Source organism: Lontra canadensis, unplaced genomic scaffold (genome assembly GCF_010015895.1).
Source record: "Lontra canadensis isolate GAN:19392208 unplaced genomic scaffold, GSC_riverotter_1.0 scaffold73, whole genome shotgun sequence".
NCBI classification, from domain to species: Eukaryota; Metazoa; Chordata; class Mammalia; order Carnivora; family Mustelidae; genus Lontra; species Lontra canadensis.
This window is the reverse complement of record NW_022631067.1, coordinates 2,058,957-2,075,978: the sequence shown is the minus strand read 5'-3', so window position 1 is coordinate 2,075,978 and position 17,022 is coordinate 2,058,957. Positions and strand designations below refer to the sequence as shown.

General features: G+C 57.3%; 1 protein-coding gene across 2 annotated transcripts in view; it reads left to right on the top strand.

Annotated features, from left to right (window-relative positions):
• The window catches only part of ARHGEF7 (Rho guanine nucleotide exchange factor 7), a 121,819-nt gene that overhangs the window by 26,205 nt on the left and 78,592 nt on the right, over nucleotides 1-17,022 (top strand). For both annotated transcript variants that reach the window (XM_032881028.1, XM_032881029.1), the window contains exon 2: nucleotides 1,360-1,446. In XM_032881028.1, the coding sequence (XP_032736919.1) occupies nucleotides 1,360-1,446 (87 nt within the window). The remainder of the gene's footprint in view (nucleotides 1-1,359; nucleotides 1,447-17,022) is intronic.

Here is a 17,022-nt window from a genome sequence, read left to right as displayed (position 1 = left end):
AAAGGATGCTTAGCAGTTTCAGAAGTCATTAGGACATCCGAAATGGAAACTTTGCCAGTATTTGAAACCATGAAGGATTTTCACTACATATTCGTATGCGCCTTTTCAGGATTCTCTTACAGAGCGAGCAGGGGACGAGGAAGCCGCACGGGTTCAGCTGTTCACTGGAAAACAAAAACTTCGATTTGGAGGAAACATGTTGGCAATTTCTTCTAAGACTTTTTAAATTGTAGGGGGGGGGGAAAGTCTGATTTTTGTCGTCTTCACACCTCTCAACACGCCGGTTTTGGGTCGGATTCAAGCTTTGAAAGACCGGAGCTCCTGGAAGCGAACCAGAGCAGTCCTGTGGGCCTGAGAGATGCGCGGTCTCCCTGGGGAGGACGAAAGCACGGGAACGTCCTCACGCTGGAGTTCGGACGCCGCCCTGGGGGACCTCCCGAAACCGAGGCTTCTGCTCGGAGTCGGGCGGCAGCTGCGGGCGGGGTCTCGGCGCGTCTCCGCCGCCCGCCCTGCACTACGGGGACCGCGCGCGGCCCTCCCGACCCCTGCTGCCCGCGGAGGCTGTCAGCGGCAGGTCCCCCGTGTGGCAGCGGCCCCGGGGTCCTCCGTTACTGAAGCCGCGGGCGGCTCGCAGGAGCCGCGCTCGAAGCTCCCGGGCCGTGCGGCGGCCGCTCTCCCGCTGCCGGCCTAGCCGTCGGGTCAAGCATTAATGAGGCACTCGGGGCACGCGGGAGCGAACGCGGCGCGTCCATCCCAACACGCACGACGTCCGCGCCAGGCACTTCACACGGCCCCGGCAGGATGCTCGGTCCGCGGCCGCAGGCTGGGGCGGGTCCCCTCCAGCCCCTCCCGGGCTTGCTCACCGCGGGGGCTGACCTCTCCCCCGCCCGCTGGAGGTGGGCGGGCGGTGTCCACGCGACGGGCCCGAGGACCGGCTGCCGGGAGGAGCCTGCGCGCGGGGCCGGGTGGACCGTGTCGGAGGACTAGAACCAGGTGCCGCGCGGAGGCGGCGCCGGCGGCGACCACGCGTGGGGCCAAGGGCGCCGCGCCTGCCCCGGGGAGGGCGGGGCCGGAAGGGCCGCGCGCCGGGCGGCCGGGGCGCGGTCTGAAGACGTCACTTCCGGCGGCGGCCCACTTCCTGGAGAGGTTAGGGGCCTGAGATTGGTGCAGCCAAGAGGAAGGAAAGAGGGTGAGGAGAGGCGGCAGCCGAGCGGCCGGGCGACTGGGGCGGCCGGGGTCGCTCCGGGCCGCCGGGGCCGCCCGTCCGCGACCTCTCGCGCGGGGCCAGCGCCGGGGGCTGCCGCGGGTGGCGTCCGCGGCCCGCGCGCCGCCGCTCAGCGCCTGTGCTCTGTGTTGCAGGTGTACCCGGAGCCCCGGAGCGAGAGCGAGTGCCTGAGCAACATCCGCGAGTTCCTGCGAGGCTGCGGGGCCTCCCTGCGCCTGGAGGTGAGCGGGCGGCGGGCGCGGGGCGCGGCTCGGGCGGGGCGGCGGGCGGGCGGGCGGGCGGGGGGAGGGCAACGCCCGCCGCAGCGGCGCTCGGAGGCCGGGCTCGCGGGCCCCCCGGGGTGGGAACGCGCCCCCAGGGCGGGGAGGAGACGCCGTGCGCGGTCCCCAGCTTGGTCCTCGCTTCTGTGAGCAAAGCCCGGAGGCTCGGGCGGGTGCCCCGCGTTGGCGACCGCGGGGCTGCCGTCCGAGAGTCCTCGGTCCCCGCCGCCGCTCGGACGCTGCTTTCAGGCGTTCCCCGGGGACCCGCCTTCAGGTCTGGGTCAGCCCCTCGTCGTTCCCAGCGGTGGTCAGGACGAGCTGGGCCGACACTCCCAGCATCACTCCCTTTTCCAGCCAGAAATTAGATGGTTTTTACGCGAACACTTGGCGCTTAGGGTAGAGACAGGCTAAGCTCTGTCTTGGGGGAGCGAACTGGGCGGCGTGTCTTCTCCGCGCTGGGTCAGATTTTGTCACTTCGCACCTCGGTGCTGCATACAGTTTTCCCGGGGCAGCTCTCTGGGAACCCCTGTTTTCACCTGGTTCGCTCTCGTTTTTCCTGATCTCGGAGTAGTGCTGTAGATCCAGAAGTCGAGCTCTTCTTTGATTTGGGAATTACCGGTGACGGTGCATGGGGTCAGCTCTGTGCCTGCGGCTTTACCACCCTTAGTCTTTGGCTCCTCATCCTGCTTGCCGCGCGTGGGGTCAGGCTTGTGGAGAAGAGCCCGGGAGTGCATCGCCAGCAGAACCTGTGCTGTAGGGTGATTCCGTGAAGGTTTCCCTCCTGAAAGGACAGGCTTCCTGTAGGCTTCTTGGAGGAAAGAACCCAGAAGCCCTCCAGTCTGTGAGGGAACGTTACACAGACCACTTACCTGCTCATTGGAATCCGACAGGAGTTAAGAGATCCGGAGACTGGTTTTATGCATGACCGAAGGGCTGTTTGGGAGGGGAGACATTGTCTCAGAAGGGCCTTGTGGTTTTACCCTTGGCCGCTTTTTGGGCTGTGAGCACGCGCTTTGCTAGCAGCAAGGTTTGCTTTTCCCTGACTTGTGTCGTGAGACGATTTTTTTCCAACCAAGTTTTGCTTGGTGTTACGCTAAATTTGAAATTCAGTTTGCATATTAAGGTTATGATCTCACAAGTTTGTGTGGGACTCTTTAAGGAGGTACTAAAGGTGAGTCTTAAAAACCTCTCATCCTTCACGTTCAAGAGGTTGCTATTGGAATTTCATATTCCAGCTCTTCTCTAGAATAGTTCCCTTGGAGACGCACTGGAAGAGGTCACTAACCTCTCCTGAGCCCCTAGAACGGTTCTAGGCATACCATAGGCCTTCAATAAATTTGTAGTTGATAGTAATTTTTTTCTTAAGATTTTATTTATTTATCTGACAGAGAGAAGGCGAGAGAGAGAGCACAGCAGGGGGAGTGGGAGAGGGAGAATCAGGCTTCCCTTCCATATGGGGCTTGATCCGAGGACCCTGGGACACCCAACGACTGAGCCATCCAGGCACCCCTAGTCATTTTTTGTTTACAAGGAAATTTGGATGACTTGTTTTTAAAAGATTTTATTTATTTACTTGACAGAGATCACAAGTAGGCAGAGAGGGAGGCAGAAAGAGAGGAGGAAGTAGGCTCCCTGCTGAGCAGAGAGCCTGATGCGGGGCTCGATCCCAGGACCTTGGAATCATGACCTGAGCTGAAGGCAGAGGCTTAACCCATTGAGCCACCCAGGTGCCCCTGGATGACTTGTTTTTAAAGAGTAAATTATCTCTTCTAGTAAACAGGCACCTTGTTCATATTCTTCCAAGCTCAGTTGAAAGTCACACTTAAAACTCATAATTACCTGAGATAATTAAAGTGAGGAAACAGCACATCAAAACCCTCAAGTTGTTGTCGCTTTGATTGTCCCCTCCCCGCTTAGGAAATCACCCAGAGAAAGGAGTTTGGTGTGGTGTGAACCCAGCTGGGGCTTCCAGACTTGATCTCCTCCGAGGTGTAAAGGGGCTGGCCTGTTCCCAAGCCCCTTGACCTGGCCTTGCACACCAACCCTCTGCAGCAGTTCCCCAGGGGCCTTAAAGAAAACGACGTAGAAAGGGAACGGGCAGGGAAGGATCTTGCATTTTTGATATGCGTTCTGGGCTTTACAGGCTTCGTTTTTATGCATTCTGAAAGATGAGAGGAACTGTTTGAAAGGACAGATTCAATCCTTAAAACTGAGCTTGAATTCCAGATTAGCTTTTGTTCTAGAATGTGTCAAGGTGCTTTTTTTCTGAGAGTTCAGAGTGAAATATGTTTGTAATGGGTTGTTTTTGGTAATGTCTTCTACCGCTTTTTTACTATGCTAAGTTTTAAACTATGCTGTTTTTTACTATTTTAAACTATGCTATGATTTCTTAAAGGAAAAGAGGAATTGAGCATCGTGATGACTCTATCAGTTCTCTTAATTAACTGTAGAAAACCAGGCATTTCCCCAGCAGGTGGTTCTGGTTACGGAGGGAGCTTTAATTTTAAAGGAACGCTATGCAGTTTGCATTTATTAACCCTTGAGAAAAAATTTAGGTTTTTAGTTGGAAAACATTTTTAAACGTGGGGAAAAAACAGCTGTGGGAAAACCACGCCTGTGGCTTGGGTGACCTTCTGTGTTTCTCTTTGCTACTGATCTTGCGTCTCATTTGAATCCTTCATTTTCTTGAAATAGTTTGGGATTTGATAAGAATTCAGGTTTTTTTCCCCCATGTTCCTAAGGGTGGAGTAAGGTAAGATCCGAGAGATGCCCCTGTTTAGAACTGTTGGGATAATTAAAGTTGATGCTTAAACTTAACGACAGAGGAGCTGGCACTGTGGTTCTCCAGTTACTTTTGGGAATGTTATGTTGAGAACCCCTAGTTTGCCTGGTATACGTAGCAAGGACAGAATTGTCCTAGGCCTACGTGCAATGTAGGCGAGAGAGCGAGTCTTGCTAATGGGGACTAAGTGCTCTGTCATAAAGTTTTCCAGAGTCTCCATTTTGTTTCTTGTTTCAGTTCTCAGTTATGTCTTTATTTGTGAACGATTTTTTTAATGATTTTATTTATTTGACGGAGAGACAGGGAGAGAGGGAACACAAGGGGGGGAAGTGGGAGAGGGAGAAGCAGGCTTCCCGCTGAGCAGGGAGCCTGATGCAGGGCTCGATCCCATTGCGGGGCTCCCATGCAGGGATCATGACATGACCTGAGCTGAAGCAGACAATGACTGAACCACCCAGGCACCCGTATTTGTAACCTTTTCTAAAGGACTGCACATGTCGCATGTTCTGCTCCTCTGTCTTGACCACGACTGAGCACAGCCATGGTCTGGCAGTGAGGAAGCCTAGCCCAGTGCGTCCGCGTTTTCAGCACTTACCCGCGAGCCACTGTTGGGGCCTTGCATTAGTATTAATCCTTGGATAGGGCACTATGAGGTTCAAGGTGTAGGAGCTTTGAAACACTTTGAATCCTTGCCAAACTCTCCCCCGAGTTTTCCTCCTCCACCTTGCCAGCAGCAGTGGGCAGACACTCTTTGTACCTGCCATGTGTTTTCTTGACCTCTGGGGGCATAAAGAAGCCTGTTGGGATAAACATTTGGGTTTTTTTTCCTCAGTATCCTCCATGGTGCCCCCATTTCTGGGTAGGTGGTCAGGGAGACGGGGGACATTCCAGATGTCCTGCACTGCACGCTGGCACTGGAGGACAGAGGTTGCAGACCTCAGACGGGTCTCGTGTTGCCTCCCGGCCTTTTCATGCTCCGCTCCTGCAGCTCTGCGTACGGACTGGGGGCCTCTGTGTAGCCCAGTGCTCCGGCTCCAGGAGCGTCTCCCTCTGCGAGAGGAAGGCGCTTTCTCCGAGGTCCGGGGAAGGAAAAGGAGCCCAGGTGGACGCTCCAGCATCGGAATCAGCTGGGCTGATGTAGTTAGTGGGGAGGTTTTGGAAAACATTGTCTTACACGTGTTTCTGGAAACACTCTTCAAAAATGCATGGAAGGACAGATTATTTTATGATAGTATATATGATGCTTGATGCTCTTTGAGATTTTTAGCCAAGGTTGTGATTGAAATTTTGTCCAAAAGAATATTTAAAAATAGGGTCAAAATTAAAAAACGTGCTTACATGAAACTTTAAACAGTTTATTGACAGAAGTTTAAGAATTAATTGAAACGAAGTCCCAAGTGCATTCGTAGTCCTTTCCTACGGATGGAATGCCCCAAAGTGACCAGTCCCCCAGCAGGTGTTACTTTTGTCTTGGATTGAGGCAGATGCATTGTCGAGCTGCGTGAAGGCATGTTGAGGCCGCGTGGCAGTATTTTCCTTAGCTGGTCCTCTTCGCTGTGGGCACAGTGGTAAGCTGGAAATGGTTGGTCATGCCGCAGGGTTTGACTTTTATCGATAAAGCTCTTGAGGTTTACTCACCAGGCCTTTGTCAGAACTTGCCTCTTATGTGACGGAGTGGAGTTCAGTTTGGAAGGTGCGTTTTTCTGGACGTTTTATAGGTGCTTAAAAGTGAAGAAAGCTGAATTCTATTTAGATCTTCTGGGTCTGTTTAATTTACTGGCAGAAAGTGTCCCAGTTTGACCCTCTGTCTTACATCTTTGTGTCTTGCCAAATTATTTCGTGGGGTAAGCTCTTCATCACCTCTGTATCTAGGCTGATTTTCCAGAGTAAATAACTAGGCTTTCCCCTCCACTTCCGGTCTGTGCTGTGGCTCGTCGTCTAGGTGGTGCTGTCCGGCGAGTGTAACGTGAACCGCACTCATCGTTCTAATGCTTTCGGTAGCTACGTAAAATAAAAAACATGAAGCTCATTTTAATAACTTTCTCTGTAACATAAAGTATCCATAATGTTCCAACATGTACTTAATATAAAAGCGTTGAGATATTGTTTTCATGTTAAGTCTTTGAAATTCAGTTTGTTTCTGTCACACTCACAGCTCTTCGCATTCTGGGATCAGCCACGTTTCGAGAACTCAGCAGCCTGTGTGGGGGGCGGTCTCGGTGTTGGATGGCCTGAGTCTAAAGATGGGTTGAGAGGCTGTCATCCTTGAAATGCAGTGGACTGACATTAATTGAACACAAGCAACATCTCGTGCATTTCATGTGTACTGTTGTGCTTACTCACAGGTGTTCTGCAGAGAAGGGGCTAGATCTGGGGTGGTTTGTGGGTTCCGGGGCGCAGCCCCGCAGGCAAGCATGTGCGGGATTGGAGGAGCTAGATGAGGGGTGGCTGGCAGGTCTCAGGGGGCAGCCCGGCAGGCGAGTGCAGAATCTGTACTCCAGTCTGGTGGTTCTGCTGGGCAGGCTCTCGTGTGCGTGCTGCTGCCTGAGAGCAGGAAGCTGAGCCGTGCGATAATGGCGGAGCCGCACTGTTGGACTGTTTCTGGCAGGGGCCATAGGTAAGTTCTGAGTTTAGCTGGTGGCAGGGCAGGCCTTGTGGGTGGGGCCCCCCGTGCGGTCATGTAGGGCTCTATACGTGGCTTAGTGTTCTGTTCGCACCATCTGAAATTCTAATCAGGAGGTCTGCATTTCATTTGTGCTGGCCCATACGTATTGGGGGGTTGGTCTACCCTGGTGGTATGGTTCTTAGAGGCATATGAGAGATAACAGGAGTAAGGTGTTCGCTGAGTGCCCATTATGTTTGGGACCCTGTTGTGTTTGCTGACCCACTTGATCTTAGGGCACCCCTACTAGGTTGTATCTGTAGTGTCCCCACATGGGGGTTAGAAACCCAAGGCTCTGGGAGAGAGGCACCTGCCCGAGGCCCAGGGCTAGTGGTGGGGGCCCCTCCACTGGCCTAGCTTGGCAGAGACCTCCTGAACAGTGACAGTCCGTGTGCCCCTCCCCGAAGAGAGGCAATTGCGGGGACCTGGAGCCGAGTGTAAAAAGGGAGAGGTGTAAAGGAGTACAAAGGGGGCTCACAGGCTGTGAATTCCTGTCCTTTGTGCTGTTGGCCTGAGGCCAAGTAGAGTCTCCAGCACAGGCCTGGTGGGCTGGGTGACCCCGGAGCGCTGCATCCCTGACCCACTGAGGGGAGGTGGCGTAGTGAGACCCAGTTCCCGACCTCGGCTCCTGTCCGCCACGCTGTGAGCGAACTACCGTGAGGTGCTGCTTCTCCGGCAAAGTCAGGATCATGTCCTCTCGGGGCACTAGGAACTGCCCCGCTGTCCAAGGTGCCACCTTCCCTGTCCGTGGTCCTGGCAGGACCCAAGATATAGACCCAGGGCTCTGTTTTTCTGCAGGATCCTGTGGAGAAGGCAGTCCTGCGGTCTTGAGGTGGATGAGGGGGTGGGGGCGGGCTTGCATGTCCCCTTGGGAGGAGGAGTCTCGGCTGTGTGTGTCCGTTTTCGCTGCCTCCACCAAGGGGACTGGGCCAGACGCAGGGCGTTGGGCCGGATGTTTGGGAGGTTCCTGCCAGGTCGGGATGGTCGTTTCCAGGGCTGTCGTCTGCCGCCCCAGCCAACGGCCAGTGCAGCACCAGGACCGAGCCCAGGATTCTCCTCTCCCTTTTTGGGCCCTTGCCTGGGGGGACAGTTCCCTGAGGTCTGCCTAGGGTGCCTCCTGGGACGGCCGTTGACCGTCGTTTCAGCCCGGCTTCCCCGAGTTAGAACTGCGTCCTGACTCGTCGGCAGGTGCTGGCGCGGCTTCCCGCGTGCGGCGGAGCAACGAGAGGGCGGCTCTGCTTCCCTGCATGGCCGCTGCCCCAGCTGCGGCTGCGGGCGCCCATCCGCTTCCCTTTGTCGGGGGTGGGGGTGTGTGGCATTTGGCCTTCATTGGCTGGGGTCTGCGGCCCTCGCTGTTGCCCGGCTGGGGGCAGAAGGCCGGGTCTTGAGCACACACAGCAGGTGGGGGCGGGAGGGACGTGCGGAGCTCACTGTGGCCTCGTCTCCTGTTCTAGAGCAGACGGAGACCCAGAGGTGCGTGTGGGACACGCCTGTGTTCCCAGGAGACGCTGCTGGAAGGTGGTTGTCTGTGTCTCCGTCAGGTTGGCCTGGCGGGCTGCTGGGTGGAGGGGAGGGCCCAGGACTGAGGTAGAGGTGGGGGGCAGGCCCCAGAGCTTCCACAGTGAGCGGCTCCCGCCTTCTCTTCTCCCTACCCCGCTCTCACCGAATGTCGCCATATTCTTCTCGGCCTCCTGTCCCATGCCAGCCGCCTGGCCCGGCCGCCAGCACCCACAGCGGCCCCGTGGCAGTCTAGCCCCTCTCTTGTCCTTCTCCAGGCTGGTCTTCCTCAAATGCAAATCTGACCTCTGGCGTCTCCTCCTGACTCCGAGTCTGCTCTGGGTCTTAGGCTGAAATCCAGACTCCCTGGAAGTGAGGGGGAGCAGGACAGGAGACTCGGGCGGTGCTGGGCCAGAGGATGGAGCGGTCCTTGCCGTCACCTGCGCACGCGGGCCTGTGCTCAGTGATGTGGGGCTGCCGGGGCAGACCGGCTAGGTGGTCTGACCAGAGTCTACGAACCATCTTGGCTGTCATTTGGGGTATAGACTATACAGGGAGTCAAGGGCAAAAGCAAGAGGACCTGAAGAGGTGATGGCAGGCAAGGGGTGATGGCCCTTGACCCCCAGCGAGGACAGCATCCATGGTTGGAAGTGTGTGTTCCCGTTTCACGCAGAAGGTGGGGGTGACCTCCACATGGGCTGCGTGGGGTGTGGAAGCAGAGTCGTGGAGGACCAGGCTCCGGCCTGAGCAGGAGAAACCATTTGTCTTTGAGTCCGGGAGTCTGCTGGGTCCTGTGTGCTGCTGGCGTCAGACCTGTGGCGGGCGGTGGAGGTTGGCGAGGCCTGACTCCGACGCGGCCTGGGCTGGGACGTGCGCCTGGCTCTCGTGCGTGCACATGCTGCTTGCCCGTGGGAAGCCCCTGCTCTCGCACCGGTTTCTGGGGGCCGCTGACGGGGCCGGGGAGGGGTCTGTGGCGGCAGGCAGCATGGTGTGCGGTGGGTGCCCGCGTGTGTACCTGGTGAGTGTGAGGGCGGTCCCCGCGCACGGGGGGTCGTCTTGTACTTTTGTCCCCAGTGCTGGCACGTAGAAGGCTCTGGCTTCGTGCCGAGCACGTGAGACCAGGAGGAGTGGCGGGTGGTGATTCAGCTTCAGTCACCGGCGTGCCGCTTTGTGCACTTACACGGCTGCGGCCTCCATCTCTGCGGCTCCTGTCGCGGGGGCCGCGGCGCCGTGCGGCCGTGCTTCCTCGGGGTAGAATGTGCTTCCGGGGCCCGTGCGCTCGGCCATGGTGAGCCGGAGCAGGTCCATGTGCAGGACCGTGACCACGTGCAGGACTGATGACTTTGTTGTGCTCAGTTGTGCTTGGAGGGTGGACTTCTCTCCTCCCAGGCCAGACCTCTGCGTGCGCGCCAGGGAATTGGGTGTGAATGACGGTGGCCGCCAGACGGGGTGTGGGGGGGTCCGCGGCCATGATACTCAGGCCCTTTGGGATTTTTCTTTAGCAAAATACAGGGTTGGGAAAGGGCGATACCCTGCGTTTTGGAATCTGTGGTCACAGAGACACAAGGTGGGATACTGCAGTATTTTTACATTTGATTTTGTTGATAACCTTAGCTTCTTGCTCTCAAAAGCACTTACTTTTGAAATTGTCGTTGTTTGATCTGTTTGTAGCTGTTGGGTTTTGTCAGAGCTCTCTCTTGGAGCTTCCTCGTGGAAGGTGCTTCTGTAAGAAGGGGAGTCTAGTGACTGTCCAGGGAGGTGGCCCGGTCATTTTGGACATGGGGCTGTTTCGTGAGGACATGCTTAGTTGAGTGGGAGCCGTGGGATAGTGGTGTAGCAGCAGACTCTGTTACCTTTCATTTGCTGACTTCAGTTGAGTGTGCAGACGGGTTCTGGTCCATAATGTTTGTTACCCCGCATCGTTTGGAAATGTGTCTCCCATGCTGTGCTGTGTGCCCCAGGGAGCACTGCTGTGGCCAGCCCCGTCCTAGGGTATCAGAGCTCACTGCTGACCTTCCTAAGCTCAGCCGGGAGAACTGACCCCAGAAGTATTGCTTCCAGAACAGCAAAAGGCTGCTCATACAAGCTTTTTAAGAACAAGTTGTATTTTCTCAGGATCAATAAAACTACTTTCTGTTCATTATAGTCTCCTGTGTTACACCAGATCTGTCATCTGAAATGAGAAATTCCTGTTTCTGCCAAAGGGAGAAGTAACTTGAGTGTATAGATCTCCTAGAGAATTTTTGGTTTCAGCGGGCATATGGATGCTCGGTGAGGTTGATCTCTGTCCTTGCATTGTCCTTGGAAGACAGCCAGCGGCGTAACCAGTCAGCACAGACGGGGCAGCTCAGCGGCACCGCGGCAAGGCCCGGGGTCTGGGGAGCTTGCCTGGGCGCTGTGCGCAGGGTCTCACGGACAGGCGGCCGGCTGGGCGCTCGGGGTGGTTGGGGGAACTCACTTCTAGTGCTTGGGACGGGGGGCCCTGTTTCCTGGTGCTGTTGGCGGGGTGTCAGTCTTCACCCTGGGGACTGCTCCGGTCTGAGTCACAGGCCTTCATCTTCCTCCCAGCAGCAGTGCCCCTGTGTCGGGTCCCGCTGCACACGTCTGGCGTTACTCTCTGCTCCCAGTGGCAGGAGCTGTTTGGAAGGGGCTCGTAGTTAGGGCTGGGGCCTACCTGGCCCGTCTCCGTTTGCACTCGCTCAGGGTCAGCGGATGCCTGTGCTGAGGTACACCTGCAGAGTCCCATTTGCTGCGGCGGGTCCCAGCGCTCCCACGGTGGTGTCCTGGCACGTTCTGAGCCCCGGGCTTTCGGGTGGATTTGGAAGACCTGTTGGAATCCTGCCGGGGGTATTGGGAGTGAGGCTGTGGTGTCTGGTGACCAGGGGTAGTCCTGGCTGTGCACTGACGGATTGGTGGCCCCTGCCTCCTTTCCACCTGTGACCAAGCCACATGAAACCAAGTGGGGAGAACCGACTAGTACCTCCTGCCCCAGCCGCGCTAAGGGATTAGTCGAAACAGGGTGCCCGAGGTAACTGGGGTCCTTCCGCAGTTCTGGGGCGTCTTAGTGCTGCATGAGCACAACAGGGGCGGCGCTGGCTCTGTGGGGACGGGAGGACGGGTGGAGGCGGCAGGGAGATGGTCCTGTCTCTGAGACAGAAGAGGTGGTCTTGGTGTGGCAGGAGAGGGGGGGCGTAGTCCCGAGCATGCCCAGTGGTGTCCCCCATTTTCTGACCAAGCCGGTGTGGCTGCCTTCTGTGAGGTTGACTCCCCGTCCGGCCAGGTGGACCCACGGCATTCGGTGCATAGCACCACGGGTCGGTCCTTCCTCTCGGATGCCCCAGCCAGGCGTGCTGCGGTCAGGGCTGTGTCCTGCGGGGGGCGAGTGGGCGGAAGTGCTTCTCTCGTCTACGGCAGGAGCGTGGCGGTGGCCAGGGCCGTGCTGTCACGCTGCAGTTGGCTGCTCGCCTTCAAGGAAGACCTGTACTCCGCCTTGGGTTTGCTCGAGTCCTCGTTCTCACGCTGTGCTGCCATCTGGGGATGGCCGGTGGCCTCCAGCCCAGTGGTCCGCCAGCCTGTCCTTGTCACCGTTCGTGCCACCACCCTGCTGAAAAGTGGCTGTGGTCGGGCCCCCGTTACCCAGAGGCTTGCGTGCAGAAGGTTGTGGGCGGCGCCTCTCAGGACTTGAGCCTTGTCCGCTTCGCCTGTCCCTCCCCCTGTGCTTGGACCTTCTGCCCCAGGGGTGCTGAAGTGCTCGCGGTGTCCCGAGTGGTGGTTGCTGATCGGCTCACTGAGCGTAGCGGCGTGTGTCCCCTCACGAGTGCTGTGTGCTGAGAGCCGGGGCTGGAGAGGCTCGGGAACGCGGCCGGCCCCGGCCAGTGCGGGCTGGGCCCGGGTCCTTCCCCAGGCCCGCCCCGGGTGTGCTGGCGGCCCCGCGGCGCCGTCTGTCTGTCCGCGCACCCTCCTCCGCGCCACTCGCCCCACCTGCGCCGCTTCCGTCTGGGCCCGGGGAACGCTGCGCTGGTGAGCGTGAGGGCGGGTCGGGTCTTGGCGCCTTGGGCTTGGGGCAGGTGTTGGTGGAATTGGTGAAGGCCCGGCCGAGCGCTGGGCAGACCGGCGCTGGAAGGGGCTCGGCTGGACGCCCCCCGCCCCCCGTTCACCCCTTGCTGGCCAGTGAGGCCCTAGGGCTGCTTTGGTTCCTCTCAGGGCCTTGCTTCCTGGAACTTGTAGCTGAAGCGCAAGTGGACCCGTAGCCTTTCTCCGTCCTGGGAAGGCAGCTGCTGTCCTGAGGGCGGGGCGGCCTCGGGGGACAGGCAGCCCTTCGAGTCAGGCCCAGAAGCCGGGTGAGTGGGGGCCGGTCCTGCCTGCTCTCGGCCGCAGGCCGCTGGGGAGGCTGCCTGGGGGTGGGCGGTTCTGCTTTCCTCAGAGCTCTTCGGCCTCGTTACTTCCGGAGAGCTTTAGAATCAGGACCTGGAGCCTGGTCCGAAAACAGCCTGCCAAGTGTCCGCAGCTCTGCTGTGAGGGACCGTGAGGGTGTCCTGCTGACGGCAGAGCAGGCCCGCAGCTCCGTGCGCTGTCCGGGACGTTCTCCGTCTCCTTATGCAGAAACGGGAGGTTTCCTCCCGCCCCCTCCGCAGCTGTGGGGACCCTGGGAGGATCCAGGCAGGGGTGGGCATGCGTGTATGGAAGAAGCTCTCTTGCTCCCTAATCTAGGAGGGGTCCAGGTGCTTGTTGCAAGCTGGCCCTCGTCCGTTGGTGGTTTCAGAAACAGGTCGGGTGGAGGCATCTGGTGGAGATGAGACGGCTCGATGCGCCTTCCGAGTGCCTGCGGGGTGCCGGCAGGGCTGTGCCCGGTGAGCACGAGGGCGGGCGTGCGCCATGCTTGTCGTTGTCCCTTTTGGGGCTGCTGCTCTGGGGGTTTGGGGCTTGCCTGGGGTGGCTCGGCCGACCCGCACCCGTCTGCAGTGTCGCTGGGAAGGCTTCTTGCTAGCCTCACGCATCCTCGCTGGCCTAGACCCCTGGGAAGGGGTTTCTGTGTACGAAACACGCGTTCTCCTGACCACTACCAGGTTATAGGTGTAGCTTTTGCTTCGCAGTTGACGAGGATGGCCAGTGTGGGCCCACTGCTGGGAAAATGGTTTATCAAGGCTCCATTTCTTATTTTTCCCTACGGCCTTGTGAGAAAACCGTCGGTCGGGAGCAGCATGAATCGGGAGCTGAGGCGTGTATGGTCTGAGAGATGTCTCTGCCCAGAGAAGGTGCCAGTCGCTTAGTGTGGTGCCTTCTGACCTCTTCTCCTTTCTCCCCCCGTGCTTGAGGCTGCTCTGAATGTCTTGGTCCTCACTGCTCTACTACAGTTTTAAAAACAGACAAAATCCCTGCTGACCTTCTGGGAAGGGGAGCCCCCCTTCCTGACAGGTAGTTGCCCTGAAGCGGGTTGCGTCCCTGAGGAGCTCCCTTAGGTCCTGGGAACCGGCGAGATGACCAGTTCCCAGGGAGTGATGACAAAGCAAAACCAAACCCAAGGCCTCTCAGACCACATTTGGATAGGAAATTTGCCCTTAGTATGTTTTTTTAAAAAAGGGATTTTCTAGCCAGAACACGTATTTCCAGCCTACTTTGTATCCGCGTGTGCAGAGTGTTTTCTCGAGTAGTTTAGAGAAACTCCCTGGTCTGCCCTCGAGGCGTAGACAGAACTTGCTGGGGCGTTAGTGTTCCCGCTTTCTCTCGGCTGAGAGCGTGGTCCCCTGCCCTTCAGGGAGGACTGGCAGGTAGTGTCCACTGAGGTTGCAGAGTGTGGAGCTTGTAAAATACGGATTCCAGGGTCCCCCTGGAGAAGTTTGACTCCCTTAGTGGGGTTTTTAAACGCAGTTGAGTCCGTCAGATCTGGGTTTGGTGAGGTCAGGAGAGCTCTGGCTGGGAGAGGGGACTGTGGTGACTTTGCCCACGCTTGCGGGAGAGCCAAGGGGCCTGCCCAGCTTTGGATGGGCAGGGTGGGAAGGGCCCTTCCTCCAGCCTTGTCCTTGCAGGGCACGGCCAGCCCAGTGCACGGCGGTGGAAGGAGGTGGGTGAGGCAGCCGCGGGGACCCTAAAGTGACACGTGGCCTGTTGGGATTGTTCCTTCTGAGTCCTTGTGTGGGTGACGAGGGAATGCTTTTATTTTTCTACTTAAAGGATTCTAACTTGCCCTCCTAACCTGCCTTCTGCCCTTGACTTGGGACAGCTGAAGCTGACCGTGTGGAGGACGAGTGCGAGGCCCTGTGCTTTCACTCCGTTTCCCATCTAGACACTTTGTCCCGTTTAGTATTTAGGTGCTTCTGTTTTGCTGGGCATTAAACTGTGTAGTAGACCTCAGGATACTGGTCTCTGAGTACCTGGCATGTCCATCTTTAAAATGACAACCTTCTTTAGTTTCCAGAACCTTCTTCCACCTTTGTCATCGACTAGGACTTTGGTGTTTTTGAGGAGGCCGGGGTGGTTCACCTGTAGCGCGCCCTGGGGTCTGGGTGGGATTGGGTTCGAGTTAAACGGCTGAGGTAAGGATTCCACACCCGTGGTGATCTGTACTTCCACAGGGCCTGTCGGGAAGTGCTTATGTGACCCGTCATACTGCTGGGGCTCAGTTCTGACCCTTGGCTTACGCTGACGCCTGCAGGTCTCCGCACTGCGAGGCTGCCCTTCGCCTTTGTGCCTGCCGTGTAAGCTGTGCGGTGGGGCCCAGAGCCTTTCCCCTGATGCTCTTAGCATCCCTTGACGATCCTTGCTGAGCTAATTGCTGTTGTGGTGGCAGCCAGGCGGTCGTGGGGCCTTTTGGCGTGCACTGCATTGGGGACATCTGGTTCTGAGGGTGGTGGTTGGCATCTAAGAAAGTGGTGTGTATTTTGGTCTGTGGAAGTGATTACTTCTGCTTTTAAGGATCTGAAGATGATACGGTGTCATTTGTGAACTTTGCCATTCAGTTCCGAGCTCGCCAGTACCTTTGTGCTGCTTTCCATGCGGCCAGCCGGAGTCAGCCCCCGACTCCTGTGGACGCCACGAGCCGCGCGCTGTCTGGGTGGACTTCGGGAGTGAACAGGAGGGTTGATTGAAACGGAGAGGCAGTGGTGTGTATGAGGAGGAGTGACAGACGTGCAGAGAGGTAGAGCTAAGTGTTTAGAGCTGCACACCCGCGGCTCCGCGGTAACGGCGGGTTTGTATCTCGTGGCATGTGGAAGACGGCGAAGCGATTCCCCCAGTGATAACTAGTCTGCAGACAGTTGATGAGGATGTCCCGGAACTCGGCTTTGCCCCGAGGGACGAACACGTGCACAGCATGCCTCTAGGGCAGCCTCAGGAGCCTTGCGTGGCAGGTAAAGCACATTTGTGCACCTGGGATACGGGAGAGGCTGGAAGTCCTGCAAGAGGGGCAGCCGCATGGGGCTGGGCTGGAGAGAGAGACCCTTCAGGCGGCCGGGCTTGGGAAGGTGTGAGGGCGGAGACCGGGGTGGGAGAGCCTGCCTCGGCTTCCTAGCTGGCCCCGGCTCAGTTGAACCAATGAGACCGCCTGGATCTGATGAACTGTCCTGAAGAGGAATACAGGTTTCTGAGTTGCGGCTTTCTGGGTCTTCCTTTCTTGGGGTACGTGATAACCTTGAACTTGGGGAAGTTTTAGTGTTGGGGATTATAATAGGCAGGGAAGGGTGCTTGGTCTTGACGGGTGCCCAAGCATTCCAGAACACATTTAGAACGGCGGCCAGTGAAGGATGGAGCGCTCCGGTGGGGGGTGTGCCAGTAGGGACACCGTCGTCCTGTTCTGTCATCGTGCTCACGCGGGCCGCTCTGGCAAATGGTACTTCCCTTGAGAGCCTCCTCACCTGACGTCTGTCTGAATGTTTTGATGGCATCTACTCAAGTCTCCTGTTAAGCACCAACCACTGTCTTTTCTGACCACTTAAAATTCCTCCTACCTGATGGGAAGTTCCTTTGCATGGCACTGAGCAGTTTAGAGAGACTCTGTCGTTGGTCGTTGTAACAGCTGATTGTCGGGAAGCCCTTTGGATTTTCACCACTCGGTGGGCTTCTGATCCACTTCTTCCTCTGTCCCACTGGGGCTCCCTTCCTGCGGATCCTCGCAGAAAGGAGAGGTTTAGTACGCTTGCCCTGCCTCCTGGCTCCTTGCAGCAGCTCTGTATCCCGATTTTCACTGGTTGTGCTGGCTGGTGATTTTTAATTTTTCAGTACTTTTAAAAATGTAAATAACATGTCAGAAGCCTGTATTTCTCCGTTTGTCACCTTAGAGCCTGCTCCTTTGTGGAAGAGGAAGAACCCATGCTACTCCATGGGGGCTGGGGGACAGGATGGAGAGAGGAGCACTTTGTTATGGCCATGTGTTGGGGGATTGGCCATGTTCGCCTGTGGTGTCCAGTGGGCAGGATTAGGTCTACAAGTTTCCTGTCTGCTGCCTTGCCTGGCCCTCTGGCCAGAGAAGGCAAGCTTTTCTTGGGGCTGTTTTTTTCCTCTTTGGCGAATCTGGGCTGTGGGTTTCACTCAGTCTGGGGCTTTTGAAGTAAAACAAAGCAAAAACCTCACAAAACCCAGACAGCCCGCTGCCATGTTTCTT